Source organism: Oppia nitens, unplaced genomic scaffold (assembly GCF_028296485.1).
Source record: "Oppia nitens isolate AA-2021 unplaced genomic scaffold, nextdenovo-longstitch-racon4-pilon3 scaffold17_pilon_pilon_pilon, whole genome shotgun sequence".
Taxonomy (NCBI): domain Eukaryota; kingdom Metazoa; phylum Arthropoda; class Arachnida; order Sarcoptiformes; family Oppiidae; genus Oppia; species Oppia nitens.
Window position 1 is genome coordinate 2134054 of NW_026533196.1, and position 12483 is coordinate 2146536.

Sequence of the window (12483 nt, forward strand, 5' to 3'; positions counted from 1 at the left end):
GTTTTTATTGAATATAAATTAATATTAAATTAATAACAAATATTATTATAAAACAAATAAAATACTATTAAATGATATGATTATTGATAACATCAAACATTTTGTTCACATATTTTGTATCAAATTATTATTATTATTGTATTAAAACATAACTTTTAAATATAATGATTATTAATATTTTATTATTTATATATTAATATCACTAATAATAACGTCATTTAAAACATTTTCTGTTTTCTAGACTTTAACCCCTTTTGTCTGTTATTCACTTTAAGAACATTAAGTATTCTAATACAACGTTACTATAAATAATAACAAATAAATAATATATGTTAACTATTTTTGTTATTTAATTAATTTATGTTTAGTTTTATAATTAAATTTATGTTTATATTTCAAATTAATATAAAAAATAAGTAAAAACTTTTAAAGTATTACCTCATTTAATAAAAACCTGTATTTTATTGCAATAATCATATTATAATATTATATTTAACAATAATTATGTTAACATTTACAGAATAATTGTCTATAACTTATTATAGGATTATTATAGTAATTCAAAAATGTTTTTATCACGTTATTAGTGCTCACTATTACTATATAAATAAATAACGTAATCATTATATTTAAGTTAAATTATGTTTCAATACAATAATAATTATGAGACAATTGTGAGGAATACAGTATTTTATATTTATTAATATTTACATATGATTTTTAATTAATGTTTTCAATATTAGTAATGCAATTCAATAATAGTAAATAAACTTTATTCTTTACATGTAATGATTGCAACTTTAAAAGCAATTTATTTATTGATTATCGCAAACATATTGTAGACAATTATTCATATATATTATATATAGTGATTAACAAATTGCTAATTTGTTGTCTCATTTATGATATTTAGTAAAAAATAATTTTTTATTTATTAAATTTAATAAAATGTTTTGTAAAAGTACTGTAATATAAAAATCTTAATTTTTTAATTTTAAAACTAAGAATCTCAATATATATGGTATAATAAAGACTAGTAAAATAAGACATTTGTCTATGTAGTCAATCAAATATATACTAAAATTTACAAATGATTTTATTAATAAAATAACAAATGCTTAAAAATATTGATTAGTATACTATTTATGTTAAATATAGTATAATATTAATGTACAGTAATAGTGACGATAAAATGCTATATAAAAAGTTTTATTAATATCACAAAATAAATGCCAATTTTATGCCAATACGAGTGGTTCGTCATCTGAAAAGCCACGAAATACCGGAGATTCGTCTTCTTCTTCTGCAATCATTAAAAATATAACAAAATTAATAAACATATAAGAGTTGTCACTAATTTAATATAAGTCTTACCCAATCCATCATTGGTGGTAAAAGTGGCCGAATCTGACCGAGTATTGTAATGACTGGAAGCAAACTGTAAAAAACTTCGTTGTAGTCGCCGATGTCTCGTAACAAATATGGCCAAAGCTATCACTAGAGCTGTCACTATAATACCAATTCCCACAACAACACCGATCACACTCGTCCTTTGAATCACTACTGCATCTAAAAGTTGTTTACATTTTTTGATAGATAAAAAACAAATGAATAAATAATAAGAACAAAAAGCATTTATCACTTACTTTCACCATAAGATGGTATCATATGATTACCAATGATTATAGTGTCGGATACGGGTCCCGAATACCCGTGTTCTTCGACCAGTGCCACAGATATATGATAATATTTTCCGTGTTGAGCCGGATAGATGAGGGGTGGTCTCGGGATATGGCGGATATCAACCTCATCGGTATTGGGTTCGGTGCTAATGTACACTTTGTATGAATAGCTAAAACAATTTTACAAACAGTTGATAATAATTTACACATATATTCACCAATAGATTACAAACCTATGATTACGTAATTCCTTTGGCCACACATTATCATCGATTGTCTTCCATATTATATAAAGAGATCCGTTATATTGTTGAATGGCATCGAGTTTTGTTACCCGAGGCAATGGTGTTGGCGTTAGTCTTAATGGACGAGTGTATCGAGCATTTTGATTATCAGTTCCCACTTTTATCTCATAAGTGGCACCAAAATGAATATAAAGTGGCATTTCTATTGATGTCGTATTTCTCGGAGATAATTGAAACCAATTGTCACGATTTTTAACTAAATCTCTAATACAGATGCGATAAACTACAGGCGTTTTTGACATTTTATCGCATGAAGAGTTCCACGAAAGTATGTATTTTGTCTTATCTGAAACAATCATTGAGTATTTAAGATTCTTTGGCGCAGCAATTGGATCGTATTGGGTCTTCATTATAGTCGACCCAATGGCAGGACCCACACCGTATGGTTTAAGAACTCGCACCTGTAGTATATATGATTCGCAGGACAGCAATCCTGTAACTGTTATTGTCGTTTCATTGGTTTTAGCGTAAAGTTTTAATCGTTTTTCTTCAATTCCGTAAAATACTCCATAAGTCCAATTGACAGGTAATACATAAATAGGTTGATCCCATGTTAGATAAAATGCTGAAGCAAATACAGACTTTTCTTTTATGTCAACGTGTGGTAACATTACACCTGTTGTAATGACAGTTATTATGTTATCTTCAATACCATTTGACACAACTGATCCATTAATCACTGGTAATACTTTAAACTGATAGTTTACTCCGGGAGATAATCCGTCAACAGTTACATGAGTTTCATCTGTAGTTGTATTGCCAATAAAACCAACAAAATAATCATCGCATCGGTACTCAATCATCCATTTTATTGATTCTTTAGATTCTCTATGCGATGAATTCCATTCAATAGTAATGCTTGAATTAGTAACACTTTTAGAATGCAAGTTCTTAATGGTTATAATGGATCCGTTAATGATTAATGATGTCTTATTCGAGTATTCACTTTCAAGATTTACTGTTAGAGTTGTCATCCAAAATGTATATTTAACTCCCGTTTCAAAAGGTCTGTCAATTAATAGGCTATTTTCTGATGAGACACCAGTTGTCTCTTTAATAGATGGATAAGGGGGTGAATAGTATATCCGATAGCCTTTAATTGTTCCATAAGTTAAAAGAGGAGACAACCATTTAATCAAAACTCGATTTTCAGATAATTCAATGGCTTTTACAAGAAGTGGAGGACTGGGAGCTAACAAACATTATATAATTATAGTAATTAGTTAACAATAAGATCATTATTTTTAATGTATAATACCTATAGATTCAGTTGTAACTGTTATATATTGCAACGGGAGATAAAAATGAGATTCATTTGTGAATTTACAAAAGACGGTCACATTGTAGACGACTCCTGGCTTTAGTTTATCAAATCTGAAGCTCTCGTTCTGAGTCCAACTCATATTATGCCATTCACTGGTATTGACTTTGGCTATTGTTGGCATAAAATTAAAAATACCAAAACTCGATGGTGTCTTCCACTGTATTGTAAACTCTGTGGCAGTAATTGATTTCAGGTCAACCTGCAAGTCATTAACCGCATAGAAAGTTTGGGTACAGTTGTCTTCATCGGAAGAATCAAAACAATCAGGTCTATGATTACAACGTTTATATAGTTCAACACATTCACCACTTTTACAGGTAAAGCCAATACACTTATGAGGTTTTATATAATCAGTTTTTTCATTACGACAGCCCCACTCATCGGAACCGTCGCCACAATTATCTTTGCCATTACAGACATCTGATAATGGAATACAACCTAAACTATGGACACATTTGAACTCATGTTCCGAACAGTTTTTAGGCCCAAAATTACAATTTTCTTCGTCTTCACCCGACTCGCAATCTTTCTGTGAGTCGCATAACCACGAATCCCAAATGCATTGGCCATTCAAACACTGGTATCTATCGGGTCCACAATTATCTTTTATATTGGTCTCTGGTATCTGTTGTCCAGCAGTTGGCAAAGGATTTTTATGATCACAACCAGTTTCGTCTGAATTGTCACCGCAATCATCTACACGATCACAACGCCATATCAACGGCACACATATACCTGTCGCACATCTGAACCAATCGCCAGCACATGAATCCAATGGATTTGCTGTCGATGTTGTTGTTGTTTGATTTGAAGTGGGTATCACTTTATCAGTTCCATTGCATCCAATTTCATCGGTCTGATCCTTACTAAAGTTTTTTTTATAACAATTATAATGAGAATCATCGATATACTACTGGTATATACATTGATATTACGGTACTAACCAATCATACTCTCCGTCACATTTCCAGGTATTAAATATGCATTTGCTGTGATCGCACAAGAATTGCCATGAATTGCATGAAGACTTGGAGCAATTGGTTTCGTCACTCTTATCTCTGCAGTCATTATCACCTTTTAAATTATGAAAATACAATTATCACCTGTAATTAAATGGGTTTAAAGACATTTTTACAGACCATCACATCTCCAAAGCGATAGAATACAATCGCCATTCTTGCAGCGGAACTCATCGTCTTTGCATTTTTCGTTAGCATTCTTTGTCATACAATTTTCTTCATCACTTCCATCTCTACAGTTATCTTCCAAATCGCAAATCAATTTCTTTTCAATACATCTGAGATTTTTACACTGAAATTGAGTGCTTTCATTGCATTTCGGATACACTGACGCACACATAGATAAGTCTATTGGAATCAAAATTAATAATCTTTAAATATAATGTACTAATTATTTAATAAATTTAAAGTTAATTAATACCTTCATCTGATCCGTCCATACAATCGGAATCAAAATCACACTTCCAATGACTAGGAATGCATTTATTGGATCGTTTGCATTGAAACTCGTTTTCGTTACATTGATGGTCAGCACAATCCCTCTCATCTGATCCATCGCCACAATCTAAAAAAGCAATTAAAGTATTATTGATAAAAAAGTTATTAAATTATAAGATTATTAAACAAACCATTATCTCTGTCACATTTCCATAACTTTTGTATACATAAGCCATTATCACACATAAACTCTTCATTACTACAAGACTGGTTATCCTTCTTTGGCTTACAGGCGCCAGTTTTTGTCAATTCCTCACCACCTCTACAAACACACATTTCATTACCATCGGGTGCTTTAGTAACATCTAATCCATCGGGACAAAGACATTTATGGCCGCCATATAGTTTAGGAACGCAAAGATGAGAACAATTGGATGTCTTATTATCGCTACAGCTGTTCATTATATCTTTAAGATATGGAGTTATTATCTTAAGATCCATAGCACCGACAATATCACTCAATATGACCCGTCTATCTGATCCATCATTCTTGTTAATCATAATAATCTGCTGAAGATTCCAGTCATCAAAGTAGATGTGATTCTTAAACACTCCCAAAGCAAATGGATGAGGGTTTGTGTCGCCTTCCGATATGTAGCTCAAGTGATGGCCATCGAAATCAGCCGAAGCAATATAATCGCGTTTTGCGTCCACCCAAAAGATACGTTGGGACAGATAGTCAACAGCAATACCGTTAGGCCACGAAACAATCGAGTCGTTAAATAATACCTTAACATTATCGCCATCGAGTTCACTACGTATGATACTCGGCTTATTAGTGCCCCAATCGGTTAAAAATATGTAACCAATAATCACATTCAATGCTATTCCTCGAGGTTTTTCAATATGTGGTTTCTTGAGTATAGTTCGTCTCATTCGTCCCTCGTGTGTAATATCTGTACGAATTAGTTCAACCTTTGATTGTTCTCCATCAACAAAATATAATTGATTATTGATTGTATTTAATGCAATGCCTTCCACTGACTCCAGTCCTGTTTCAACCAACACTTCGGGTTGAGATTGACGGCCATCTAAACATAATCGCATAATCTTATCAATGCCTATGTCTGACCAATAAAGACAATTGTGTTTGTGATCAAAGTCTGATGCGATGGCATTAATCAGATATGAATGGGGAACGAGACTCTCTTTTATAGGATTCTCTTCATTCAACATAAGACGAGAAATGGCCTGTCTTTGGACAAACAGAACAAACTGGTCGTCATGTTTAGACCCAAATGGACACGGAATCTCTTGCGGTGAATACCAGTCCTCTTCACCACCAATACAGGTGTCTCCACTTATCTTACGATAGCCTCGGGTTCTGTTAAACATAAGTCCCACTTTACACCAATCGGGAACTGAAAATGGATCGTAACCTTCAATACTGGATCTATCGTCGAAAACACATTTGGCTCCATTCTTATCGCGAATAAAGCCGACATCACATTCAAAGTCTGTGTGACGACACGGACAGTTGATTGAGGCCACCGGACGTACATAATTTTGTCCGTTAAAACACCGATGATTAGCAATGCGTCGGTGAAAAACTTCTCGTCGCCCCAAAAGACAACCTGAATCCATGTCATGCGGTGACCACTCTTTATAATCGTCGGGTAAAGAACAGTGCGATTTAAAGACTTTCGTCAAATTCACTTGAATTACAGTCCATTCATGAGTTGAATCGGCTTTAGATCCAAACAATGTAAATACAGTAGTTTTCTCTCCCGGTTCTGTCATTAAGCCATAAATCCTAATCTTTTGTTCGCTAAACTTAAATGTAGTCCAATTCTCTCCGTCATCTATAGAGTACTTTAATTCATTTGTCGATCCATTTCTCGAGTAATAACTGATGGCCACAATTATTGCACCGAAATCACCGAAAGTGAATATATAATTACCATTAAGAACCTGATGCCAAGTGATACCGGCATCGATACTCAGATAAACATTGGGTTTTCCTTTAATAGAAGTGCCGACAACACCGGACGCCATAATAAGTCCAACTGATGAAGAACGGGAGACAATAGGTGGTAATCTTAACGATGGATAGAGATATGAAAACTTTTGTGACAAATGAAGCGAACAGTTGACTGTAGAGCTGCACTCAATGGGAACTCCATCGGCATCAATAAAAGGCGGTCGTATTCGTTGCCATTTGGCTCCCATATCAAAGGTTATGACAGTTATGAGATCCGCAATAGATTTCTTCGGTTCCTTCCATTTGGAGGCAATATATACACCACGAATACCGCCAACTTTATGTATGTCAGCTAAGGGTTCCTCTGTGTTCCAGTCTATTGAAAGTGGATGTCTGGTGACATTTAGCGCGAAATACAAGATATTGTCCAATGATAAAGAAAATTGTAGTCCATTTTCGTCGGAAGCATATAAATGAGTCGTTGAATCATTGAATGTAAGACAAGTCATCACAACCTCTTCGGATGCATCGGCGATATAATAGTCAATAATTGATGACTGATTGCTTGTCGGGAACAAAGCTCGTCGAAAATCATGTCTTTTATAAGATACCCACAATTGGTACGAGTCGTGAATCTTTGGATTATGAATAGCGCCCAACAGTTTTAATCTTCGGGTGGCAAACATATATTTGCCCGATATTTCAAACTCGTCGACATTATTCAACCAAATCTTTGTGTTCATTTCATTAGCAAAAAAGTCAGAAGAACTGAGAATTGATGTCAAGCCATTCGGTTCATGTCTTTGGACAAAAATAGTCTTACCATTGGCTTCAGTATCAATGCCCTCAACACCCCATGAAAATTGTTTGACTCGTTCTTGAATTGGTCTCCAATTGGCCCCAAAATCTTCTGATAGATAAAGTTTTAGATGAGTGTCGGTGTCATTGATTTTAGCTGTCATTAAGACTAAGTCGACGTTTGTTGAGTGAAGTGATATTGACATCTGAATGAATGGCAAATCAACTCTTTTCAAGTTCTTGCCGTAGTCTTTGGTAATAAACAAACAATTATTGATAATATCAACAAAAATATAGTGAGAGTTAATGGCTGGCGATATATAAAAATTATTGATTACAGCCTCGGATTCATTCTTCAGCTTAAATTGAGACACTTTACTAAAGTCTTTGCCATAATTTTCGGATATATAAACAGCGGATGAGACGTTTGGATTGGTTGGCCTATTCTTAGCCAAACATATGATAACTGATGAGCCCTTTCCAGACCAGTGAACAGTTAACTGTTGATGACTATCGTTTAGTGTCGAAGATGTGACAAATTGAGACAAATCGTCATCGACTATGGGTTTCGGTGAAGTTCCCGAAACAGAATTATTTGTTGACCTTTTCTCACGAAACATTGGCCAGTCTTTGTCAGCCGATATCTCAATTGATGACAAATCTGTGGCAAACGTGTCATCATTTTGCCGACCGATTAGTGCTTTATTTAATACAAGAAATGAGTCGCCAATCGATACGATCGCCAATAGGTATGCGATTAGTGATAAAATGATAGACCATTTGACAGACATTTTTGTTGTTAATTGTTATTATAATTAAAAAGTGTATAAACTTTGACACTATATTATAGCCAATTCAATGGTCATTAACTATAATATATTGATATATTGTTGACATTGTTTTATTAAATCACATCATATGTTGATTGTTATCAAATTACTACAGTATTAACACAAATATTATTATTGTATTATTATTATGAAATATATCTTATATTTAGTATTCAATGTAAACACAGTGTTGTGTAAACATTGTGTTTATAAACATTATTACAATAATAAGTTTACATTGATTTCAATATCAACAACAAATACTTCAACAAATAACTTACTTTTCTTTTAATAATAGGTTTTTTTTAAATTATTATTATTATTATTTACTAGTAAATTATAATATTAATGTATTTTTATTAATCAGTAACTATTGTACAGTAATATAAAATTAAATTAGTTTTATTTTATTTTTTAATTATTATAAGAATAAAACATTAAATTAATTCAAATATTAAGTTAGAATTTATTATTATTATAATTAATCATATTTGGTGTACAAAAATTTGTCAAATTTATCATTTGTATTGATTTATTCAATTAAGATTTAGACATTTAATGCTAATTTAATAATAAAATGAAATTAACGACTACTTATGTAATACAGAACCGTTTTAGTGGCCAAATAAGTCAAATACATGGCTAACATGAGTGACGAAAATGATAAGAAACTGTAATTGAAAATATAGACCAAAAACAAGACAAACATTGTGTAAATTAGATACACTTTGTTAGCCATAAATCGCAAGTTTATTCTTGCATTCAATACTTCTGTTACTCTATCGGGTGGTCTGTAAGCGGTTCCCGATTTGACAATCTTTATGTAAGTTGTCGGACCAGTAATTACTTGTCGACAGAATATTCCCATAAATCCCGACATATTATACAACTTTTGTATGGTTCGCCCAAACTTTAAGTTAATCCAATCAGTAATAAATAATAAAATATAAACCAAATAATAGAGTTCATAGCTTCGGACGGGTTGTCGATCAGGATTTCCTTCAATAACATTCAGTTCTGGTTTACACTGTTTGTTCAATACTTGATTTCTACCAAATGATGTCAACTTTGGTGTTCCGTTAGACTCTTCATACAATGCTTGTGTCCTGTGATGTAAACGAGTCTCTTCTGCATTGTTTCCATTGACTTGAGTTAAGAAAGCAGATTCATTTGCAGGCATTTCAAACAATGACTCCAATTGTGTTGAAGACATTTGTAAGTGATTTCTAGTTTTTCTCTTCTCATTCATAAGTCTTGTATTTTCCTCTGAATTTGCATTTTCTGACATTTGAAAGAATGACGTCATGTACTGAAAGAATGTCTGATTCACCGGATTATTAAGTGTATCATTCATTTCTGTATTTCCTATCACTTCAGACAACAAATTCAATGCCTTTTTGATTTCATTTATTAATTGCAAAATTAATGGCTTTATTGCCGGACAGAATAATGGAGTGAATTCATTGGGATTCAACTCTAACTCTAGTAAGTGATGTCTCAATGGACCGCCTAAAGAGCTCATATTCTGCTGACGCAAAGTTGGCGATAATAATGTAGCTCTTGAGCTCTGAGACCAACTCGTATGTAACAAATTTGTGGTCAACGACTCGTTAGTCATCAATGAATTTTCCGCTTCTCTAATCCAAAGCGCGAAGTTTTGTTGCGAAAATACTTTGGTTAATCTGAAGAGCATTAATGCATTTTTTGATGAACTCAAATCCAAAACTCTTGAAAATCGAGGAATTAATTGTCGAAAAATAATTGAGTAAAACATTAAATTATCGGAAATGAATTCTTTCCATTGTTGGTCACTAAGTGTCACATCTCTAGTATTTCCATCCTTTTCGTCATTATCTGATTGATCAGCTTTTGAAACATTTGTGTAACGCCACGGCTGTATATAACTGATCCATGTTTCTAATGGCAATCTAAATGACGTGTCATTTGGCCACCGATCGAATGAAAGCCGAAAAAACGTATACAAACGGCGCTGAAACACATACTTTTGTGACCATAGAGTTCGCTTCAATTCATTAATCGGTGAATCCATTACATCATTATTTCTTTTCGGACAACTATTTGCAAAGTAATGCAAATGTTTTATCATTATTCTAACGGCTCTCATGTGATCCGAATTCGGTGTAAACATCTGTTGTTTTAAAGGACTTCCCTGTCTTTTGGCGACATTGTGTTGTATGGCGTGATTGAGCCACATATCTGTAATAATCAACAAAAATGTTTCACATCTCACTATTTCAGATCCCAGAGAATCATGTGCTGAACGGTTAGACCATTGATCACTTGAATATGGCTCATGTCCTCCGGTTAACAATGGCTTCAAATTAAGAATTGATGACTTTATAAGTGTCGGTGTTTTCGGAGTACTTGTCATTGGTTTGGGTGACAATGCATTGATTGTAGGACTTGACAAATGAAGAAAATTTGATGTCGTCGATGACAATGATTGCCAGATACTTGACTGAGAGGTAGGATTCTGTGTAACGGATGGCGGAACTGATGACAGCGGAACTAAATAATTTAGATAACTCTCTAATAATGCAAAATATATGATATTTGATGGGATTGTATTGGCGTTTGACATGAGTTCTAAATAATATTGATTTTGATGACTATAATGATTTGGACTGTTATTCAAAACCAGATATGAAAAGTGAAATATAAAGAACTCGAAGGCATTCACAGATATATTGGTTGATAAGGCGTTTGATATTTTGTTGGCATAAAGTGTGGGAACTATTGACTCTTCAAGTGATAGTTTGGTCGGAATCTATAAACACATCATTAAATATTTGACATTTTATTAACACATTTCTTATTATAACTCAACTCACCGGCAAATACTTCTTCGAGAAATCATATCTATTCATCGGATCATTCATTAGTTGTCGGATCAGTTGAAATAGTGGTCCATTTATATCGAGAAATGCATAAATGGCATCAAACTCGCGAGTATTATAATTGCGAGAAATCACTTTCAATGACCAATCGCTTGACATCGAGTGGTTACCGACGCCGAAGATGTCTTCAACTAAAGTCGAGTAATTCATTTGAATGTCCTATAAATCAAACAAAACATCAAATCAATTGTCATTTAACGGCGCATATAATCGACACTAACCTTTAGGTTTGTTGTCATCGATTCGTGAATCAATTGTGTCAACGAATGACACTTATGGACAATCGGATCCTTAAGACATCCATCAAATCGGATCTGAAACTGATTGACAAACAATTAATTCATTAATTTATGATAATTGACACCAAAATGATTGTCAAAACACTTAAAACTTGTTTTCATTCAATACTTACTGGCATTTGATTCATGTATTGAGTATTCATTGCATTTGAATATTGCATCGTTTGTTGTGATTGTTATTAATGGCAATCAATTCAAATAGTAATCAAATAAAACTCAAATTTATTAATTGATTGATTAAATTGAGTAAACATTAGAATAAAGTATTGAATATCATATGTTGTTTAAGTTATACAATGTTTGTAATGTATTATAACATTAATATTAAACCGTTTGTCAAAACGTTAGCATTAATTCAAACAGTTTAGTCTATAATTCATATTTCATATATACATGTGTTTGAAAAAAAATACATTTATGTTTCAAATAAAATACGTCATTCAAATTCAAAAACAATTTGTATGCAAAAATATGAACAAAAATTTATCATTAGTTTTACATTTATTCAATAATCAATTAATAATAAAAAATTTTAAACATATTTTTAAAAATTAAATTCTTGGAAGAAATGTTTGTTTATATATTTTTACTATAAAAACAATAGTAAAAAATTAATTAATTACTAATAAATAAATAAATGGCTGAATGTGTAGAAATAAATTTGTTTAAATATGTTTAGAAATATATATATATTATAATTATATAATTATTATATAAAGAGACATTATATTTGATATAATTTATCTCTAATAATGTAATTTATGATATTTGTTATATTATATATTATTTTTAATAAATATAATATTATATGACATTATAACCGGTGAACCATATATTTCACATCCGATGCAATGCTTAAGCAATCAATTGTATCGATAATTAAAACAAG

General features: G+C 32.1%; 2 protein-coding genes across 2 annotated transcripts; both read right to left on the reverse strand.

Moving 5' to 3' along the window:
- Positions 1-1142: 1142 nt before the first annotated feature.
- On the reverse strand, positions 1143-8475 carry LOC128965591 (sortilin-related receptor-like). Its single transcript, XM_054312304.1, has 9 exons — positions 4960-8475; positions 4752-4895; positions 4451-4678; positions 4256-4385; positions 3246-4177; positions 1916-3179; positions 1647-1852; positions 1375-1569; positions 1143-1303 (listed from the first exon to the last, which is right to left on the reverse strand). Exons 1-9 carry the CDS (start codon positions 8336-8338, stop codon positions 1239-1241), a joined length of 6543 nt encoding a protein of 2180 aa, XP_054168279.1. The 5' UTR covers positions 8339-8475; the 3' UTR covers positions 1143-1238.
- Positions 8476-8960: 485 nt separating this feature from the next.
- On the reverse strand, positions 8961-11891 carry LOC128965562 (sphingomyelin phosphodiesterase 4-like). The gene is made up of 4 exons (XM_054312267.1): positions 11708-11891; positions 11517-11615; positions 11230-11454; positions 8961-11165 (listed from the first exon to the last, which is right to left on the reverse strand). The coding sequence occupies exons 1-4, from the start codon at positions 11753-11755 to the stop codon at positions 8961-8963; spliced, it is 2577 nt and encodes an 858-aa protein (XP_054168242.1). The 5' UTR covers positions 11756-11891.
- Positions 11892-12483: the final 592 nt, after the last annotated feature.

Bases quoted from the DNA above. Each gene is read 5' to 3' on its own strand.
- LOC128965562 (XM_054312267.1), bottom strand. From the start codon at position 11,755: ATGCAATATTCAAATGCAATGAATACTCAATACATGAATCAAATGCCA. The intron at 11,455-11,516 runs GTTAGTGTCGAT...TTTGATTTATAG, and splicing joins CGATGACAACAAACCTAAAG to GACATTCAAATGAATTACTC. The intron at 11,166-11,229 runs GTGAGTTGAGTT...ATGTGTTTATAG, and splicing joins TCTCGAAGAAGTATTTGCCG to ATTCCGACCAAACTATCACT.
- LOC128965591 (XM_054312304.1), bottom strand. From the start codon at position 8,338: ATGTCTGTCAAATGGTCTATCATTTTATCACTAATCGCATACCTATTG. The intron at 4,679-4,751 runs GTATTAATTAAC...TGATTCCAATAG, and splicing joins TATGGACGGATCAGATGAAG to ACTTATCTATGTGTGCGTCA. The intron at 3,180-3,245 runs GTATTATACATT...AATGTTTGTTAG, and splicing joins AGTTACAACTGAATCTATAG to CTCCCAGTCCTCCACTTCTT.